We start from the raw sequence: 22,735 nt of genomic DNA on the forward strand, positions 1-22,735 counted from the left end.
GGGGGGGGTGTAGTTGTCCCCTCTCCTTAGGGTGGCACTGGTTACACTGTAGTGTTATGTACAGTAAGTGGGGATGTAGTTGCTCTCTCCTTAGGGTGGCACTGGTTACACTGTAGTGTTATGTACAGTAAGTGGGGATGTAGTTGCTCTCTCCTTAGGGTGGCACTGGTTACACTGTAGTGTTGTGTACAGTAAGGGGGGTGTAGTTGTTCCCTCTCCTTAGGGTGGTACTGGTTACACTGTAGTGTTATGTACAGTAAGGGGGGTGTAGTTGTCCCCTCTCCTTAGGGTGGTACTGGTTACACTGTAGTGTTATGTACAGTAAGGGGGGGTGTAGTTGTCCCCTCTCCTTAGGGTGGTACTGGTTACACTGTAGTGTTATGTACAGTAAGTGGGGATGTAGTTGTCCTCTCCTCAGGGTGGCAGTGGCACTGGTTACACTGTAGTGTTGTGTACAGTAGGTGGGGTTTAGTTGTCTGTAGTGTTATGTACAGTAGATTGGGTTGTAGTTATCTCCTGTCCTCCCCTCGGGGCGGTGCAGTTAGTCAGGTTACGAAGAACTGGGCGTGGTTGAGGGCGGGAGGCAGCCCCTGCAGCCCCACCCCTTCCCCGGATCCCGGACACGGTGGTTGCCGGAACCTGAGGAGCCCGTTTTGTGCCCACATCCCGGAGCCGGCACTCTCCTCACCCAGCCATGTCCTCCAGTGGCCGCACCCCGCTGTCCCCCCTCTTCTCCGCCCTTCCCGGTTCCCCCTTCTCAGGACACCGCAGTCTGGCAGCCGCAGCACCCGCCGGCGGTGCCAAGCTCACTCACCCGGGCAAAGCCATTCTAGCAGGTAAGCGGTGTGTGTGCGGTGACAGGTACCCCGTTCCTGGGCTGGTGGTGGAAGTCAGAGAAGTAGAGTGCGGAGGGGACACTTGTTGTGTGGGGGGTGTCCGCTCCCCGTTCTGTATATCGCTCCTAAATACCTGTGTGCAGGAATGTCTGCTTCCTGCCATTGGAGGCAATGAATGAGCTCCGATCTGTCCTTCCCAGGCTGGATCTCATAGGAGTGCCTGCTGTCATCATCACAGGACCTGACACCCTCCCATCACCACATCACCTCTGACCACACTGCACTCCTCTGCTCATGTCTCTGCTGACTTTCCTCTAACACACATCACACAATCATACTACACATCTTGGGGCTCTGCAGTGTACAGATGTGTTTGTCCTGGTCAGACACAATTGCACAAATGCACTTGTAATTGACCTTCCTGCATTGTCATTGTTTGCAGGGAATGGCTACTTTTTTAAGGATTGATTCCGTATCCGTAATAATGACATTAAAAAAATATATATATATTTATATGACTGCCCTGGTATCCCTTTAACCACTTAAGCCCCGGAAGATTTTACCCCCTTCCTGACCAGGGCCTATTTTGCGATTCGGCACAGCATGACTTTAACGGACAATTGCGCGGTCGTGCGACGCTGTACCTAAACGAATTTGACATCTTTTTTTCCACACAAACAGAGCTTTCTTTTGGTGGTATTTGATCACCTGTGCGATTTTTACTTTTTGCGCTATAAACAAAAAAACAGCGTCAATTTTGCAAAAATAACAATATTTTTCACATTTTTTTATATGAAATGCCCCCCCCCCCCCCCAAAAAAAGTAAAAATCAAAATTTTTTAACATTTTGGGCCAATTTTTTTTTTTTTTACCATATGTTTGGTAAAAAAAAAAATCGCAAAAAGCGTATTTTGATTGGTTTGCACAAAAGTTATTGCATTTACTAACAAAGGGAAAGATTTTTGTCATTTTTGTTGTTTTTTTTTAATGGCGGCGATCTGCGATTTTTTTTTTTGCAGTACTGCGACATTGCGGCGGACAGATCGGACCCTTGACTGACATTTTTGACACTTTTGGGGTTACCAGTGACATTTCTACAGTAATCAGTGCTATTCATATACACTGTTACTGTAAAATTACACTGGCAGTGAAGGGGTTAACTTTTTTTTGAGAGGGAGGGGTTATGTGTGTCCCTAGGGGCGTGATTCTAACTGTGAATTGCTGTGGCTTGAGCTGTAGGAGCAATGATCAACGGTCCTACATAGTAGAACCGTATGATCACTGTTTCTACACAGGGGAGAATGACAGGCGGCTTGTTTACATCAGCCGCCTGCCTTTCTCCCTCTCCACCCGACGATCGCGAGTGACCGGCGGACATCGGGTCCACCGGTCACACGCGCGGGGGGGTCCGTGACCACACGGGAGCGCGCCTCCGGCGGCGCACGCTCGCTCCCTAGACCTTCACAGGCTAGCGACGTAGTACTACGTCGCTTTGCCTGTGAGGGGCTAACCGCCGACGTAAATAGTCGTGCAGCGGTCGGCAAGTGGTTAACAGTTCTGAACGCATGATTTGGGGGGGCAGAAAGAATCAGTGATCACGTGACCACTGTTATAGCGACTGCTACATCCACCTTGCTTGTGTGGATAGGGGAATCCATTCAAGTATTTTTTTTTTTTTTAAGTATCCCGCTGGCTCGTCGGAAAAAAAAAAAAAATACTTAATGGCCAGCCTTCACCCAGACCAAGAGCAGTTTGTATTGGCATGTACCTCTATTGGAAACCAAGTCACCCATTCACACCATGTGTTAGTTAGCTGTCCTGATGGCAACAACTGTGTTCCTTAGTCAAGGAGGTTACATGGAGGATATTGGTGAATGGATGCTGTATGCTGCTGACCGAATCAGCTCACCATACCAAACATTACTCTCAGGGCATATACAATTCTGATGCAGAAATAATCAGTACAGCTTACATTTCGGCTTTTGGTATTTTCTAAAGAAAATATGATATCACGATGTGTAACATGGATAACCGCACATTCCAAGCAATGCAAAAGATTAATGTAATTACTGCATCTATTTCAGATGATTATTAGCATTCTAGAAATAGCCACAATTTATGCATGTATTTATTTATTACAGGTATTAATATAGCAGCAGCAACAATTTATGCAATGCTTTACATACTGTACATTCACATCAGTCCCTGCCCTGAATATAGTGGTTTGCATTCAGCAAACACAACAGGAAAATAGATCATATGTATTGTACATTTCCCTACACCTATAGAGACGTCATTGGACACCTTTTCACATGGGCCAACCACTAACCTAAAGACTACCATGGCAGCCGGAGGGGGGTGGTACAGAAGTATTTATTTATTACAGGTATTTAACCACTTAAGCCCCGGAAGATTTTACCCCCTTCCTGACCAGGGCCTATTTTGCGATTCGGCACTGCGTGAATTTAACGGACAATTGCGCGGTCGTGCGACACTGTACCCAAATGAAATCGACGTCCTTTTTTTTCCACAAACAGAGCTTTCTTTTGGTGATATTTGATCACCTGTGCAATTTTTTGATCATGCGCTATAAACAAAAAAAGAGCGACAATTTTGCAAAAATAACAATATTTTTCACATTTTTTTTATATGAAATTCCCCCAAAAAAACGTAAAAATCAAAATTTTTTAACATTTTAGGCCAATTTGTTTTCTGCTACATATGTTTGGTAAAAAAAAATCGCAAAAAGCGTATTTTGATTGGTTTGCGCAAAAGTTATTGCGTTTACTAACTAAGGGAAAGATTTTTGTAATTTTTATTGTTTTTTTTAATGAATAATGGCGGCGATCTGAGATTTTTTTTTTTTTTTACAGGACTGCAACATTGCGGCGTACAGATCGGACCCTTGACTGACATTTTTGACACTTTTGGGGGTACCAGTGACATTACTACAGTAATCAGTGCTATACATATGCACTGTTACTGTAAAAATGACACTGGGAGGGAAGGGGTTAACTTTATTGGAGAGGGAGGGGTTAAGTGTGTCCCTAGGGGCGTGTTTCTTACTGTGATTGGATGTGGCTTTGTGTGTAACAGCAGAGATCAACGGTCCTACATAACAGGATCCAGTGATCTGTGCTTTTACACAGGGGAGAATGACAGGGGCTGTGTTTACATTAGCCGCCTGCCTTTCTCCCTCTCCACCCGACGATCTCCAGTGACTGGGGGACATCGGGTCCGCCGGTCACACGCGCCGGCTTCTTAGGGTACGAGCGGGGGCGGGAGCGCGCCTCCGGCGGCGCACGCTCGCTCCCTATTCGCTCCCAGGCTAGTGACGTACCGGTACGTCACTTTGCCTGGGAGGGGCTCACCACCGCCGTATATAGTCGGGGGCCGGTCAGCAAGTGGTTAAATAGCAGCAACAATTTATGCAATACTTTACATACTGTACATTTACATCAGTCCCTGCCCTGAATATAGTGGTCTGCATTCAGCAAACACAACAGGAAAATAGATCATATGTATTGTACATTTCCCTACACCTATAGAGACGTCAGTGGACACCCTTTCACATGGACCAACCACTAACCTAAAGACTACCATGGCAGCCGGAGGGGGCGGTACAGATGTATTTATTTATTACAGGTATTTAAATAGCAGCAACAGAGGGGGGTACAGAAATTTTACTCAGTCATTGAGGTCAATTGGACCATGCCACAACTATGAGCCAAATACTTTGCTCATGGTTGCAGCACTGGATTTCAGTACAAAATTCCCATAGGAACAAAAAACATACATTTTGTTAGGCTTAAACATGGATTCAGTATATCAGGATATCCTCCTGAACCCCTGAAAGTCACTGCTCTACCTAACATGCTGAAAAGTTAACCACACTTAGTTTGCTTTTTAGAGGGAGGGGGGTAAAGACTGCTACCTATATGACAGTGGTCTAAACGATGCAAACAGGACCTGGCATATGTGTCTTCCTTCACTGTACACACCCATCGGGCATGGCAAGCTGCCATTCACCCCTGCTCTTGAGGCTCAAGTAAGTGAGCACATAGAAGGCGCCCCTAAAGATGTTGCCTATAGAAAAAGGATTAGGAAATGACGCAGCTGCTGAAAGCACCCTTATCCACATCTGCTTTTATTCAGTACCATGCCACTTGTTACATTTAACTGCGTTAGAATCGGTTAGGAGCCCTTGGGACTCTAGTTTTTTTTCCTTTGGAGGGGTATTTGTCCCATTATCGGCTTTGCATAAAAGAAGCCTTTTTCTTATGTTCACCTGTGGTATACATAACGCAAAGGTTGTAGAAACCGAATATGGATCTATTTGCATTTTGGCACGTGGGAATAATATTTTTAATTGGCATTAAACAATAATAAGCAGAAAACAATGTGATTTCCATTGTCATGCAAATCTGTGAAATTGCACTAGTGTGATGTGAATTAGGCCTAAAGCCTAGTTCCGATCGGCAGACCTTTTTCAGTCATGCCCCTTCGACAGAATCCACCCGACGGTCGACTTCTGTTGGGCCGACTGCCGTGCACACGGACCGAATGTCGACCGGCTTCTATTGACCTGGCCGATGCCGCCTGATATGTGGCCAATGTGTAAAGACCTTTAGGCCCCTTTCACACTAAAGCCCCGTACACACGCACAGATTGTTGGCTGACCGATCGGCCGTCTTTTGTCCAGTGTTGTTTGTTGGTTGAAATGTGCTCTAGACTTGCACTGGACTTTTGTCGGCCAACAAAAACCAACTTCAGAAGTGATGTCATGTGATGGTTGACTTTCCGTGTGTTTTTTCTTCTCTGAGCATGCCCAGTCTTGCTCATCTGATTTTTGTCTGCCGAAATCTGTACTGACTGAGGAACAATCGGCCGTTCTGTTGTTGGCCAACAAAAATTTTATAGCATGCACACCAGATTTTTTTCGGCCAAAAATTCGCAGTTGGTTGTCGGAAGCATCATACTAACAAGCCTACAATCGGCAGATCGGACGTTGGCCGACAATTTACGGCCAACAATCTGTGCGTGTGTATGGGGCTTAATACGTTATTCCTGCATTTTTACTCTACAAGAAAAATGTTTCCCTTGAACTTTTCACACCATGGCGCAGTGCGTTTTGAAAAGTCCTGCATGCTGCATCTTTGATGCGGTGTTGAAAACCACACCAAAAACGCAGCCTCCCATTGAAATAAATGGAAACTGTGGCAAAATTGCACTGCGATTTACGTTTTTGAGTCACATGTCCATTTTACGCAGGTGCAGGCAACCCAAAAAAACGCACCAGAAACGCACAGGAAACACATATGTGTTTTAACTGAGATTTTGCTACAGAGCAGTGTGAAAGGGCTCTCAGGGTACAACTTTAAGAGGCGGTTCACACTGGGGCGACCCGTCAGGCGACCTGGTCGCCTGACAGGTCGCCGTTGGTCGCCTGCCATAGAGAAGCTGTGGACCCGTTCTAATAGGAGCGACACAAGTGGCTCCGACTTAGAAAAAGGGTCCGGAGCTTCTTTGGGGCGACCCGGAGCGACCTGCATAGACTTCAATGTTATGAAGTCCGTGCCGGCCGCTCCGAGGTCGCGGTGCGCTTGTGAGGTCGCCCCGGCAAGTCGGATCGCTCCAATGTGAACTGGCTCTTAGGCTCTGTTCACATCTAGGCGTTTTTGGGGAGTTTTTCTGCTCTAGGATCAGCTCTCAAAACGCCCAACAAGACAAATCCTATTAATTTCAATGGCCCCTGTTCACATCTGAGCGTTTTGACACTGTTTACAAAACGCCCAACGCTCAAAAAAGTACATGAGCTTCTTTTTGGGCAGATTACAGGCGTTTTCCATTGGTATCTATTCAATCAAAAAACGCCTGCACAAAAAACGCCTGTAAATCGCGGTAAAATCGCGGTAAAAAACGTGCGAAAAACGCTACGCTCAGGTGTGAATGTAGCCTTATTGATATTATGTTTATGTTTTACTCTGAAGTTACTACAATGACATGCATCATGTTGATAAACAGGGTGAAACATATTGCAGGGCTTAAGGTTTTTAATTCATAGTTGGCTAAATAAATAAAATAGTAGACTAGAGTTGCCTGACCCTGAAATTTGCAAGCAGCCCTCGTGCTCCAAAGTTTGATTTACACTGTGTAAATAACACATGTATGCCTTGAAATAAGTGTGTATTCCCTCCCTGTGTGTTTGAAGGCCTAAACCTTTACTTGACATGGAACATTTCACAATATTCTGTTGCTAATATGCTGATCAGCCACTCTTAGTGCACTTTGAATGAGAGTTGTACTTTAACCTTTGTTCCTTTGTTAGGGAAGGTTGAAAAACAAGTACAATTAGTTTAGTACAGGTGAGGTTACATGGTAATTTAGGGCAGAGGTAATTTCACATATTTATTTCATCTTTTTTCACATGTGTTTATCAAGCAGAAGACCAGATTTGCCCATTCTTTACCTTTGAATGGGATATGATAGCCACAGATAGATACAGACAAAAAAGAACATAAAATGTCTGCAAGGTCTAAAAACCATCCAGCAATAATTGATGGGATGTTGAGGCATACTGGTAAGGCCGGCCAAAGACAGAACGATTTTCTTTCCTGCGACCATAGATGATAGGAAAGAAAATCCTTGATTCTCCCATCAGCACTGTCAGTGTTGATGGGGGAATCCCTCCCGCAGAGCCATTGGATTCTCCCGACAGGGGCAGGTGAAGCCCTCGCTGCCGGGAGAACACAGTGAATATTGCTAGCGGCTACAAAAGCCACTAGCAATAATCACACATAAAATCCGTCAGGCAGGTTGTACCTAAGTTGATCGGCCTCTCAACTTGGGTACATTCAGCCTGCGCATACATGGTTAGAATCTTGGCCAGTTCCTTCCTAACTTGCCGAGATTTGAAGAGTCTATAGCCAGGATAAGGCTACACATAGGGGAGATTTCGCCTCGCTTCCTGTCGTAGTCACACAACGGGACTTGTGAGAGGGAAGCTTCCCAAAAGTGAGAGGAAATAATTTCTTTTCATTGGCATAACAACAGTAGAAGACGTCCAGTGGAACAGCTTTAGGGCTCTTTCACACAGTAAGTCCGTTGGACGGACTCAGTTTTTCTCAGCAGGGGATCGATCCGCCAAACCCCAGCTGAGCAGGAGAATGACAGCTGTTCCTCCGCACTGTGTGCGGAGACACAGCTGTCAGACCCTCATACATCTCTATGGGGGAATCGGATGGGAACGGACCGTATCTCATGCGATCCGATCCGCTGGATGGATGGAAAATAGGGTTTCCATCCGTCCAGATTTGACGGATCGGATCGGTTGTCAGCGGACATGTCTCCGCTGACATCCGATGCCCCATAGAGATGCATGGGGGGACCATTCAGATCCGCCAAAAAAAATGGACAGGCGGATCTGAACGGTCCGCCTGTGTGAAAGGGGCCTAAAACTTTTGCATTTCCCATCAAGTTCTCTCCAGGTGCCAAAGATCAACAGGACAAATAGAGGAGATAGAGAGTCCATACAATACCATTTGTGTCTCTGTGAGCATGTTTCTAGCAGTGTCTGGGGCATTTCGTAAAGAAGAGGCTTAATCATAGCAATACCTCCTATAGCCGCCATGCTAACTTTTTACCACTCCTTAACAAGTTTCTTCTTTCTAAAGCCACGATCAGATTATCGAACGATCTGTCGTCCGTTTTTGTGGCATGCTAGACTGATGTGGAAAGTGAAGAGGTTTTTTTTAATACGAATTTTCCCGTACGACAGAATTCTACTTCAGAAGTGATGTCATGTGTTGGATTGCTTTCTATATGTTCTTTCGTCTCTGAGCATGCCTAGTGTTGCTCTTAAGATTTTTTCCGTCTAAATCTGTACTAATGAGACGAAAATCGCATGTTGTATTACGGACAACAAAAATTTTATAGCCTGCACATCAGGATTTTGTCAGCCGAAAAGTCGGAGTCGGCTGTCGAAAGCACCATACTAACAATCCGAAAATCGGCAGATCGGTCGTTGGACGAAATTTCCCTTCAGATTTTCTTATCGTGTGTACGGGCCTTAACACACTAGTAGAAAATCTGCTGAAAATTGATTTTCAGCTAGTGTGTACACAACTTTCAGCAGCCGATGCCGGCATTTTCAACAAAAAAAAAAACGGAGGGACAAACACCAAAATTTTTATCGTCCGTCCCCAGACGACCAATTTTCATTTAATGTGTATGCAGTACGTCCGTGAAAAATCGGATACGAAAGACCGCGCATGATCTGAAGTTGCTGATAACCCGGAAGTCTAGGAACAAATGTCCCCAAAAAAAAAAAAAAAAAATCGGACGAGAAATTTTGTGAACATTTATGCACTGTCAACTAAAAACGGTTATGAACGCTGAGCAAGAGAGAGAAAAATCGGAGGATATTTCATCCGATTTCCGTCAAGTGTGTACGAGCCTTAAGCCTTTTGCTTCCTTCAGGCGAACTTTCACCCAAAATGAAAAATACTACTCATCCTCTTCCTCCCCGCAGCCTCTAACATTTTTGCAGCTTTTTTTTTTGGCAGATACCCACTCTACTTCCTTAATTTTCTTATAGAGGAGAATGCCGTGGGCTTGGCCCACCACCTTCTGAGACAAGGAACATGATCCAGAAGGCTGCAGGACAAGTCTCAATGCAGCGCCATGCCACATGTGCAGGTCTGCTGTTAGAAATCATGGGGCCTTATACAGCCTACCTGACAGGCCCCCACCCAGAAAATATCACTACAATATTTTCACTAAAAATACACTAAAATCATTAATAACAAATTCAAACACAACATAATTTACAAAATCCCTGCTAAATCTAAAAGATACATTTGTATTGAGTCAATAAATTAAGCATTGTGTTTGAATGGGGTCTGGAATGATCACATAATGGGCGCTGTGGCCTGTACAGTCAATCAGCACTTGGTTTATGTGGCTGGAGCAGTTTCTGTTACACTGTGGTTGTCCACTGCCCCAACCCCCTCCCTCCCAAAAAGAACTGGGAAAAAATTAAAAACAAATTATAAATTGTAAAAAAAAGATACATAAAAAAGAAAAAACTACTGACACTGTCCACTGCCCCATTCCTCCACCCACCTTTCCCAGAAGCACTGTGAAAAACAATATTTAAAAAAATAGATTGTAAAAAATAAAAACTACTGACACTGTCCACTACCCCCTCCTCGCAATCATTGTGAAATAGAATAATACAAAAATAAATTGTAAAAAATAATTTAAAAAAATTAAACTGTAAAAAATATTTAAAAAAAAAAAAAAAAAACCTCTGAAAACTGTCCATTGCTCTGCATGCACTGTCCACTGCCCTACTGACACCATTCACTGCCCCCCAAAAAATATTATGAAAAAATGAAAACAAAAAACAAAAATTAAATTGTAAAAAAATAAATTATAAAAAAAAGACAAAATCGTCCACTGCCCTACTGACACTATCCTGCACATACTACCCACCACTGTACACTGCACTCCTCACCTGCACATAGTACCCACCTCCATACAATCCGCACTCCTCATCTGCACATAGTACCCACCTCCATACACTCCGCACTCCTCTCCTGCACATACTACCCACCTCCATACAATCCGCACTCCTCTCTTGCACATACTACCCACCTCCATACAATCCGCACTCCTCTCTTGCACATACTACCCACCTCCATACAATCCGCACTCCTCCTCTCCTGCACATACTACCCACCTCCATACAATCCACACTCCTCACCTGCACATAGTACCCACCTCCATACAATCCACACTCCTCACCTGCACATAGTACCCACCTCCATACAATCCACACTCCTCACCTGCACATAGTACCCACCTCCATACAATCCACACTCCTCACCTGCACATAGTACCCACCTCCATACAATCCACACTCCTCACCTGCACATAGTACCCACCTCCATACAATCCACACTCCTCACCTGCACATAGTACCCACCTCCATACACTCCGCACTCCTCTCCTGCACATACTACCCACCTCCATACAATCCGCACTCCTCCTCTCCTGCACATACTACCCACCTCCATACAATCCGCACTCCTCTCCTGCACATACTACCCACCTCCATACAATCCGCACTCCTCTCCTGCACATACTACCCACCTCCATACAATCCGCAGTCCTCTCCTGAACGTACTACCCACCTCCATACAATCCACACTCCTCTCCTGCACGTACTACCCACCTCCATACACTCAGCATTCCTTACCTGCACATACTACCCACCTCCGTACACTCTGCTCTCCCCTCTTGCACATACTACCCACCTCTGTACACTCCGCACTCCTTACCTGCACATACTGCCCACCTTCGTACACTCCACACTCCTCTCCTGCACATGCTACCCACCTCTGTGCACTCTGCATTCCTTACCTGAACATACTACCCACTTCTGTACACTCTGCACTCCCCTCCTGTACATACTACCCACCTCCGTACACCAGTGTTAATTTTGGCAGCAAATTTCAATTTAGTTTTAGTCTTAGGACTAAAATTGCATTTTAGTTTTAGTCCCATTTTAGTCTTCTGCAACTGTTTTAGTTGTATTTAGTCGACTAAAACTCCAGTACATTTTAGCCGACTAAAACGTTCTACATTTTAGTAGACTAAAACTCATTTTAGTCATCTATAATCGAATGGGGGTAGTTCAATTGTAATTTGTAATGCATTATTTAAGCATTTCTCTACAATTTCCAAACTCATTATATACTACTGCTGGTTCTGGAGTGAAAAATGTAATATGTTATTATTTATGGTATTAAGCTTTGAGCATGCACCAATTTTGGCAGCAAATTTCGATTTAGTTTTAGTTATAGTCTTGACTAAAATGCCATTTTAGTTTTAGTCGTATTTTAGTCATCTGAATTGTTTTAGTTTTAGTCGTATTTTAGTCGACTAAAATTGTGTTAATTTAGTCGACGAAAACGTTTTAGTCGGTTTTAGTCGACGAAATTAACACTGCCGTACACTCCGCTTCTCTCCTTCACATAACACAAACCACCATATACTCCATACTCCTCTCCTGCACATACTACCCACCGCTGTACACTCCACACTGTACATTCCCTATTTAGCATTACTGTATTCTGCACTGTGTAAGTCATCTCAGACTCTTAGACCACGCCCCTTTAAGCCACACCCCCATATTTAGCACAATTTAAGCCACGTGCGCCGCCTTTTTGTTTTTCATTGCCTAGGGCCCACTTTTTATCTTGCACACGGGCCCACTGATTTCATGATATGCCCCTGGCAGTAGGTTTAGCTTTATTGGTTAGAGGGTCATGGTCCAGGGACATGTAGGGATAATCCATTGAAAAAAAAAGATTGTTTTCACCAGTTTAAGCAGCATACTTGGGTCACACAAGCATTACTATATATACTGTATATACATATACAGGAAGAAGGAGTGACTCTCCAATCACGGACAGGTCTGGTGTCTTTTTGGATTTCTAACCTGTACAATCACTTTCTCCCCTGAGATGTGTTAGCCAGAGCTTTCTGAAGCCACCCATAGAAGTGCGGTCTGCGGTGGTACCTGATCTAGATGGTCATCTTTGTGTTTATAGCCACCTATTGTTTCACAATAAATTTGCCTTTTAGCAGTACCCCTTATATTATAGTTTGCCATATAAAATTGGATCCTGATAAAGATGCTGACACTGCACTATGCATGGGCCGAAAAACGTACATACTCCTTTTGAAAATGCAACAAGACACAAAACCAAAACAATACATTTACAAATCATTTTTAAACATACCTACTATTTTGCCAATTGCATTATAGTTTAATGCTGTGAACTGCAATATGGTCCCTTAGGGTCGTTATACAGAGAACTTGAATTAAATTGATACTTAGTGCTTTTTTTTTTTTTTGCTTGTAGCATAAAACAATGCTTATTTGTTGTAAAGAATCCTGTCCAAAGCTGTGTTCCAGTCTTTATGCAGTGCTGGAATTCCTGTTTTGTTCCCACCTCTGCATTCTGGGGTTATTCAGTGACTGGGACGTTGCCTGTAAATTCACATGATTTTATCACATTCTGTGCTAGACACTTTCTAGATACAGACAGTTTTATCACATGGGACAAAAACATCATCCTGTGACCTTGATTTCAGGCTTCTCAGTACTATGTGATTCACTTACCTACTGAACACTATTTTATTGGTCCTTGAAGTGTCACTAAACCCACATCATAAAAAACTACTACTACTATTACTACTACTCACTTAGTCACAATGAGATTTTTTTTCTGTATTCTGCAAAACGCCTGGTTGACCCTCCTGCTCTCTATCTCCACCTTCTGTTCTTGTCTCTAATTCAGCTAGGGATTTTGCAGAGCATTGTTGGCAGCTCTGCACATGCTCAGTTTTCAGTGAGCTTATATGCTGAGAATTTCCTCATAACATCTGAATAGCCCATGTGACTAAAGAGTCACATGTGGGCGTATACACAGTGGTAAGTGACAGCCCAGCAGACATGGGAGTAAGTCACACATGTGCAAGTCACAAGCAAGTCTCAAGTCTTAACCTTCAAGTCTCAAGCAAGTCCCAAGTTACTGTGGCAAAAAGCAAGCAAGCAAGTCGAGTCCCTGCTAGAAGTCAAGCAAGTCAAGTCAAGTCATTTATTTTGGTCAAGTCACAAATCAAGTCAAAATACTGATCTACCCCAAATTTCACCTTTAATACAGTTAAAAATCAGTGGTCAGGAAAGGTTTTGTTTTATTTTCAACATTAACAAAACTGCTTAGTGATTTTTTCTTGGCATATTAAAGAAACACTTTGAATGCCCAAACAGTTCAAAATCCTTCGTCCAGTCATGTTTCAACACCACAGTCACTAAAAACACGTGTAGCAAGGTTTCCAGGCCGGTGGCCTGATGTGGGTCTGCCATCAGTACCGGTGATCTCTCCAGCCCATGTAAGCTGTGATCCTGGGTGTGACAACTGAAGCAGTGACAACTCTGGCATCTTTGTTTGTGTTTTTATTGGAATAAAGGGGATGGAAGAAGGGAATGAGTGGGATACTCCTTGAGGCTTAAACTAATTACAATCGGGACTTTACTTCTTAAATGCCTGTTGGCACTTCCTTGACGCCAGCCAACGCTCACTGACACTGAGAACACTCTGTAGAACAGAAGAAGTGCTGCATCCTCGACTTATAGTCCATAAGATCCAAGACTGAGAACTGTAGAACTCCTGACACTATTGTACTATGAAAGTCACTGAATACTTTCCCCCACCTGGCACAGCTTGAGGTAGTATATAGTAGAACTCTGTATAGCTGTCACTTTAACTGGCACACTCTGTGCAATTCAGGGCCCAAACTGCAGGTGCCCCCTTTGACCTTGAACTCTTCAGGGTCCACTGACTATGTACCCCTCTGTAGCTTCAGGGTCCTCAACCTAGGTACCCCCTTTGCAGCTAGCTGACACTGGATCCCAGAACTTCTTCCAGAGTGGTCCCCTCTAACATTTCAGGTGAACCCCAGGGGCAATCCTCAGTACTCACGACCTGTGTAGGCTTTCCTGGGACTGGACCTCTCTCTCTCTCTCTCTGCAGGCTCTCGGCACACTGGATCCCCTCAGCTCAACTCAGCACTCTCTGGACACTCAGGCAACACCCCGAGACATCTGCCTTCCTCAGACAGGAGGGGAGACAGCCGCGCACTCCTTCCTGGGACTCTACTCCCGTCAAAGACACCGTACCACGCACTTCCCCCAAACTTTTACCCACTCCCAGAATCCTTTGCAGCATAATCTGCCTTCTGGGGTAGTTACAAGCTTGGATGTGTCCCCTGATTGGGCTTCCCACACTGCCCTATGGGAATCCTATCACAGGAGCCAGTGGGGATACTTCTCCCCTCAGCAGGCACATCTGGAAGCCCTGACACCCTAGCTAAATAAATCACAGCTCTGCTGTTAGGCAGACAAGGCCCACTATACATTTACCTAGCACCTACCTGTAGGGTGCTACAAATGTTAAGTATTTCCATTGTTAAACAGCCAGTGTCCTAAAAATCAGAACACACTGAGGTGTTTTAAGTGACTGTGGTGTCAGAAACATAACGGGCACATTAATTTTGCTTTAACACATCTTGAGAAAATGCAAATTTCTCTTACGTCCTCCGACAGTCGCCGCCCTCTTCATATTCGTCACAATGGGGTATTAGACTTTGCTCCGAAGGAGTAGCTAGGCAACAGAATATGTTAATATAAAGGTTTTAACACATCCCACCCCCAGGGGGTGGTCCCCTCAGTCAATACCCTCCTACTTCCTGTATCCATACTCCAGTTTCAATGTCTAGCTTGTCAGGAGTAGCTGGATGTCTCTGTGCTGGGGCATTTGTCTCAGCTTTTCTCTATTCTTTTTTTGATTTTATTTGAGTTTTTTCTCTCTCTTTACTTAGCTGTTATTTTGTCAGCGTTAGTTAGTTCTTCTGATGAAGAGGATTCGTGCGGGCTGGGTCTCGGGCTGATCCCCCTGTTCGCAGGTTGTGGGTCGGTGGTTTCCCAGCCTGCCATCGAGCGTTCAGTCAGGTATCGCTCCTGGCTCAGTGAACGACCCATCCCTGCTCGCAGGGATGCTTGGTGAGGTGGCTACCTCACTGGACGCTGTGCGGTTTCTTAACCCACCATTGTGCTGCGTCCTGGATGCGACTCTCCTTGCCCTGTGTGCAGCGGTTTGTTCGCCTGTGCGGGTTCCCCACGCCATCCGTGGAGGTAAGTGTATTTATGTGGGGACCTGTCTGTTTTGGGAGGGCTGTCAGTCTGGGACTGTGTTACCCTGCCTGTGTTCACACTGTGGATTTGTTTGTCCCTATCTCTCTGGCTGCATGCTGTGGGCTGCAAGGAGGGGGGGCTGTGCTGCACTGTCTGTGTCAGCCTGTGTCTGTGTGAATGGCTGTGTGCTGTGGGACATGCTTTAGGTCATGTTGGGGCACTTTACAGCGATCGCTGCGGCGATCGGCCATGTTTTTTCTACATGTGTGGTGTTAATGCATCACTGTAGTGGGGGAGCGGCGGTTTCGGCGCCAAACGACGCCATTTTGCCTGCACTCGCCCAGCCGCATGTTGTTTCACTGCGGGCGGCCATTTTCTTGTAGCCTTCCATAGGCTTTAACAGAGCGCCCTGATTGCATCACTTCCTCTTTCCTGATGTGCACCGATCGTGGCAGCAGCTACAGCGAGGGCCTCCTCAGGTTTTTTATCCTGTCTGTTCTTCCTGTGTCCATTGCCTGTGTTCTGTGTCCTCCCTGTGGGGGTCTCAATTGTGCTGTGTGTGTGTGCGGGGGGCTGCGCTCGCCGCACTTGTTAAAGGGGCAGTTAACCCTTTCTTGGTCAGCATTGATTTTTGAGCAATGGATTCTCAGGAGGGCAAATTTCCTACCACATTGATGGATAGTCAGGGGACTGCTGTTTCCCCCCCGGGGGGAGATTTGGCTGCGATTGTGGCTAATCTGGCGCAACAGGTGCACATGCTGGTGGCTGCTCAATCCACAAAGAGGTCCAGGGAATCAATTTCCTCTGGTTCAGAGGGTGATGGTGCAGGGGCTGGTATGGCCGGGGTCTCCTTATCAGGGTCCCGTTCCTCCCTGGATCTTGTGGGGTCCGAGGTGGAGGCTGAGGTTGAAGGGGTGGATGATTCTTCCCCTGGCTCGTCTGAAGAGCTTGCACTCATGGATGAAATGGTTGCTTCTATTAAGAAAATGCTGCGCTTGCAGGATGAACCGTGTCCGCCTGCTGCCTTGGCAGCTTATGGGACAAAGAGAAGACGCAAAACGTTGCAGGTTTTTCCCTGCACAGATGATTTTCAGAGCGCTGTTAAGGAACAATGGCGTAATATCCGCAAGCCTTTCGCTGTACCCAGTAGGTTCAAATTGCGTTATCCTTTCACGCCCGCTACTGACGAGCGTTGGTGTGTGCCACCTCCGGTGGATCACGCGATCGCGGTTTTGAATAAATCCACTGCGATTCCTGCTGAGGATACCCCGGTATTCCGGGATGCCACGGACAAGAGGCTGGAGTCTCTTGCCCGTCATACCTATTCTATTATGGGTTCTATGCTGAAAGCTCTATTTGCTTCACTTATGGCGGCCCAGGCGGTCGCGAGCTGGACGCAGGTGCTTAGACGCGTTTTGGTGGCTGATTCTGCCCCACAGGCGACATTGGACATGGTGGATCAAATCCATCAGGGTGTCATGTATTTGTGCGATGCGGACTTGGATATGGTTCCGTTGGCCGCACGTGTACACAGTGTGGCGGTGTTATCTCGCCGCTTGGTTTGGTTAAAATGTTGGTCGGTGGACCAATCTTCGCGCAAGACCTTAGCCAATCTACCTTATGACGGTTCTCGCCTTTTTGGCGAATCCTTGGATACCCTGATAAAGGGGATCACAGGGGGTAAGAGCACGCTCTTGCCCCAATCCCACAAGGCAAAAGCGGCTCCTGGTAGGAAGCATGCCTCCTTTCGGCCCTCTCAGGGGTCCTTTCGTGCCTTTCGGCCGCACTTTAAGGGCAAGCCGTTCAAAGGTCAGGGCTCCCAAAAGAAGCCGTGGGCAGGTAAGCAGAAGTCCGGCCAGTCCGGATCCGCTGCCCACAACAGTGCGACCTGAAGGGGCGCCCTCACCCATTTCTGGGGTGGGGGGACGCTTGCTCGGTTTTCCTCTGCCATGGCTGTCCCGTGTTCGGGACCGTTGGGTTCAGGAAATCGTTCGGTCTGCTTACAAGATCGAGTTTCTCTCTCGGCCGGAGAGCAGATTTTTTCCCTCAAATCTTCAACTGTCTCCAGAGCGTTTACGGGATTTGCACCTTGCGGTGCGGGACCTGAGGGCTCAGGGAGTCGTGGTTCCGGTGCCTCATCGGGACAGATTTCGGGGGTTCTATTCCAATCTGTTCACCGTGCCCAGGAAGGAGGGCAAGGTGCGTCCAATTCTGGACTTGAAAGCTCTGAACCGCTTTGTACGGGTGCGCAAGTTTCGCATGGAATCCCTGCGATCGGTGGTGGCTGCCCTGGTTCCGGGGGAATTCATGGCCTCCATCGACTTGAAGGATGCGTACCTACACATCCCCATTTTCGAGGGTCACCAGAGGTACCTTCGATTCGCCATTGCGGAGGATCACTACCAATTCGTGGCGCTGCCGTTTGGCCTCGCTTCGGCTCCGCGGGTTTTCACCAAGGTGCTTGCACCATTACTGGCTTTGTTGAGAGCCCAGGGCATCTCTGTCCTGGGGTATCTGGACGATATTCTGGTTCGGTCTGCGACCAGCCAGGGTCTGGAGATGGATCTGTCCGTCACGGTGCAGACTCTGCAGGAGTTTGGTTGGACGATAAATTATCCAAAATCGACGCTGTGTCCGTCGGTTCGTCTTCCCTATTTGGGGATGATCCTGTTCAGGCGAAGGTTTTCCTGCCGGACGACAAACTCCAGACTCTTCAGGGGGAAGTCCAGTCTCTTCGGGACGTTCCGTGTTCGTCCCTACGAAAGTGCATGCGGTGCCTGGGACTGATGGTCTCGGCTTTCGAGGCAATTCCCTTTGCCCAGTTTCACACGAGGGGTCTCCAAGCGGAGATCCTGTCCAGGTGGGACGGGCGTCCGCAGTCTCTGGATGTCCAGATTTCGTTGAGCCATCGCACCAGAAGGGATCTTCTGTGGTGGCTCCAGTCCCCGGCGGTGTCGGGGGGGAATGTCTTTTCGTCCTCTTTCATGGATGGTGATCACCACGGATGCCAGCCTATCGGGCTGGGGTGGTGTTCTGGGCGTTCTGTCCGCCCAGGGGACTTGGTCGGAGGAAGAATCCTCCCTTCCGATCAATATTCTGGAGTTGCGTGCGATCAATCTCTGCCTTCACCGTTGGACGGACAGGCTGCACGGCTGTCCGGTTCGGGTGCAGACGGACAATGCCACGGCGGTGGCTTACGTCAATCACCAAGGGGGCACCAGGAGTGCCCGAGCGGCTCGGGAAGTGGCTGACATTCTGTCTTGGGCCGAGACTCCTGTCTCGGCGGTACACATTCCGGGGGTGGAGAACTGGCAGGCGGATTATCTGAGCCGCCAGACCCTGGATCAGGGGGAATGGTCTCTCCACCCGGCTGTCTTCCAGATGTTGTGCGTGAAGTGGGGTCTTCCAGATGTGGACCTGTTCGCGTCTCGTCTGAACAACAAGGTGAAAAGGTTCGTGGCAAGAACGCGCGATCCTCGGGCAGACGCGTCAGACGCGTTAGTGGCCCCGTGGCATCAGTATCGGCTGCTGTATGCGTTTCCGCCGATTCAATTGCTGCCCAGGTTCCTTCGCAGGTTGAACTCGGAACCACACAGGGTGATTCTTGTGGCACCGGACTGGCCTCGCCGGTCCTGGTACGCGGACCTCGTGAATCTGTGCGGTCGACGCTCCTTGGCGTCTGCCTCTTCGAGAAGATCTCTTGTCTCAAGGACCAATATTCCATCCTGCTTTACAGTCGCTGGCTTTGACGGCCTGGCTGTTGAAACCGAGGTCCTGAAGGATAAGGGTCTCTCTCCGGAGGTCATTCACACTTTGATTACCGCGAGGGAGTCTTCCTCGGGGAAGGTATATCACCGTACTTGGAAGGCCTATTTTGCCTGGTGTGAGTCCAGGGGGTTTTCCCCTCGCACATACTCTGTGTCTAGGGTGTTGTCCTTCCTTCAGACAGGTGTCGACCAGCGTCTGGCGTTGGCTACGGTCAAGGGTCAGGTGTCTGCGTTGGCCGTTCTCTTTCAACGTCCTGTGGCGTCTAACCCCTTGGTTAGTACTTTTGTTCAAGGAGTGCGACCTCTGGTTCCTCCTAGGAGGGCACCTTTACCTCCTTGGGACTTGAATCTTGTGCTGTCCGTGTTACAACATGCTCCTTTTGAACAGATCAGGAAGATCTCGTTGTCCATGTTGTCCAAAAAGGTCGCCTTTTTGGTGGCGATCACTTCGGCTCGTAGGGTCTCGGAGCTGGCAGCTTTGTCCTGCAAGTCTCCGTATCTGGTCCTTCATCTCGATAAGGTGGTCTTGCGACCTAACCCTTCTTTTCTTCCGAAGAGTTTCGGATTTTCACATCAATGAGGACATTGTCCTGCCTTCGCTCTGCGCGAAGCCTAAACATCCGAAGGAGGTGGAGTTGCATTCCTTGGATGTTGTTCGGGCGATTAGGGTATACCTAAAATCGACTGAATCTTTCCGCAAGTCGGCTTCTTTGTTTGTTCTTCCTGAGGGTCCTCGGAAGGGCTTGGCTGCATCGGCCTCTACCATTGCCAAATGGATCAGACAGACTGTGGAACAGGCCTATGTTCTGAAGGGGAAGGTTCCTCCTGTGCCTGTGAAGGCGCACTCTACGCGGTCTCTGAGTACGTCCTGGGCCTGTCGTCATGGGGCTTCTGTGGCCCAGGTGTGTAAGGCGGCGACTTGGTCGTCTGTTCACACCTTCACAAAATTCTACAGAGTGGATGTTCAGGCATCAGCAGATGCTTCCTTTGGCCGCAAGGTTCTTAGTGCGGCAGTTCCTTAGAGTCCCTTGTATGGGCTCCTTGGCTGTTTGGGATACATGTTGTTATCCCTGGGTTATTTGTTCTTTCCTGAGATTTTGCTTCTGTTGAGCAAGTTTTTTCTTCTGTTTGCCCAGATGGTTTCCTTCCTTTGGTAAGGTTCCTTTCTCTGCTGTGGAGACGGCGTTGCCTTGGGCGCGGCTGCGTTTCCCACCCCTCATGTTTGCACTGCTTTGGGACGTCCCCATTGTGACGAATATGAAGAGGGCGGCGACTGTCGGAGGACGTAAGAGAAAACGGAATTTTTGTAAAATCTTACCTGTAAAATTCCTTTCTCTGAGTCCTCCGACAGTCGCCGCCCCCGCCCCTCTTTTGGGGTTAATTGTACTCTCTACTGCTATTCCACTGAAACTGGAGTATGGATACAGGAAGTAGGAGGGTATTGACTGAGGGGACCACCCCCTGGGGGTGGGATGTGTTAAAACCTTTATATTAACATATTCTGTTGCCTAGCTACTCCTTCGGAGCAAAGTCTAATACCCCATTGTGACGAATATGAAGAGGGCGGCGACTGTCGGAGGACTCAGAGAAAGGAATTTTACAGGTAAGATTTTACAAAAATTCAGTTATTTAATAACTTAAAAAAGTCATTTCGAGTCATATGTCTCAAGTCAAATTCAAGTCTCAAGTCATGAATACCAAGTCGAAGTCAAGTCGAGTCTTTTATTAATTGTAGTCAAGCAAGTCTCAAGTCCTTAAACTGGTGACTTAAGTCAAGTCATGTGACTCAAGTCCCCCACCTCTGCAACCCACTCCTCCTCTATGCCCACTAACCATATCAACATATTTGGGGAGGGATTTTACATGTAGATTCATGTAGGCTTCACCTCCCTCTTATTCTAAGACACTGACCGGAGGGGGGTGACAAAGCAGAAATCTGCCCACACTGTTATTGCCAAAAAATAAAATAAAAAGTTTTAATTTCAAATATATATTTGTATGCCACAGTAAAACAGTCTATTGATATTATTTATTTTTACTCTGTATTCCATAGGCTATTGTTTTAAAGTTTCAATATGTGACCAGCAGCAGAGGACTAGAAGCTCCTCCTGCTTATGTTTCCCTGCAGACAGGCATGGAAAGAACTGGGTCATGTGACAGTAGAATATTGATTAGCAAAAAAAGATACTTGGATTTTTTAAATTAAAATAATTACAGTGCCATCATCCATATACAGAAATAGAAGGGACAATGTAAATTAAATTGTGTGTGTTTAGTATCACTTTAAGCTTACCAAGGGTTAAACCATAACCAGGAACATAGGCCTTTGCCCCCCCCCCCATAATGACATGCCTGCAATAGCAAATTACTTCTTTGTGGTATCTATTTTTGTCATAACTGCACAGGGAGATTTCTTGCAGCATAGCATACAAATGTCACCACTTAAACGTATGGTGTGAAACTGAGAATTTAGGATGCACCCAGGAAGCAATCTACCTGCTCAGTATCCAGGCATTATTAGGGTCCATTCACACCACACCCATTGGGCTGCATTGCGCTACAAAAGCCCAATGAAAAAAAAATGGGCTTAAATAAAACATTTAATTTTTACATAGTGTACACCAACTCAACCAGATATGGACAAATGGACAAATCTCCCGATCCAGGTTGTCAAAGCTCCTTAAAAATGTTAGCTGGTGCCTAACTTTTGAGGTTTTCTCTTATTGCCAATGAAGCTGGCTCCCAAAAATTCCTGGTGGCTCCTGAATTCCATATTCATTTTTGCACACCTGAACTAAATGCATTGCTGTGATGGAATTCAGTTTGTTATTGCATTGGGCCCACATTGAGCAACACAACATATGTGGTAGCACCTGGAATGTAGGATGTAAAAAGAAAAATCCGGTACAGATGTTGCTTACAAGCACATGTGAGATTCAAACCTGGGTATTTTAAATAGAACTAAATAACAGGAGACACAATTATACTCTCTTTTTAGTATATATCTAAGCTGCAGACAACTTGCACCTACCAAAGTCTAGAGCTGCCAGAGTGTCGCAAACATGAAATTTACTATATATTTTAATTATTGTATTAACTGTAGGCTTGTGACGGTATCAGATTTTCATGCTGCGATTAATTGATTAAGGTTTTGCCACGGTATACGGTATTATCACGGTATTCTATTATTAAATTTAAATTATTAAATTTCTACCTCACTTGAATTTCATTGCTGAATTTAGGGGCTTTGGTTCACTTATGCACATTATTATATAGTCAGTCAGTACAGACTCTGTGAACCAGGCCTAAAATAAGCCATCATGCAGTGTCTGGCCTAACTGGTGATAACTGGTCCTGGCGCTCGG

At 46.4% G+C, this 22,735-nt stretch overlaps 1 protein-coding gene across 1 annotated transcript in view; it reads left to right on the top strand.

Annotated features, from left to right (window-relative positions):
• The first annotated feature begins 581 nt into the window (after positions 1–581).
• SLC25A1 (solute carrier family 25 member 1) overlaps positions 582–22,735 on the top strand; it is an 82,844-nt gene continuing 60,690 nt past the window's right edge. Inside the window, exon 1 of the mRNA XM_082247481.1 lies at positions 582–836. Within this exon, the coding sequence (XP_082103607.1) occupies positions 695–836 (142 nt within the window). The 5' untranslated portion in view covers positions 582–694. The remainder of the gene's footprint in view (positions 837–22,735) is intronic.

This window comes from Pelophylax lessonae, assembly GCF_965119305.1.
Source record: "Pelophylax lessonae genome assembly, chromosome: 1".
NCBI classification, from domain to species: domain Eukaryota; kingdom Metazoa; phylum Chordata; class Amphibia; order Anura; family Ranidae; genus Pelophylax; species Pelophylax lessonae.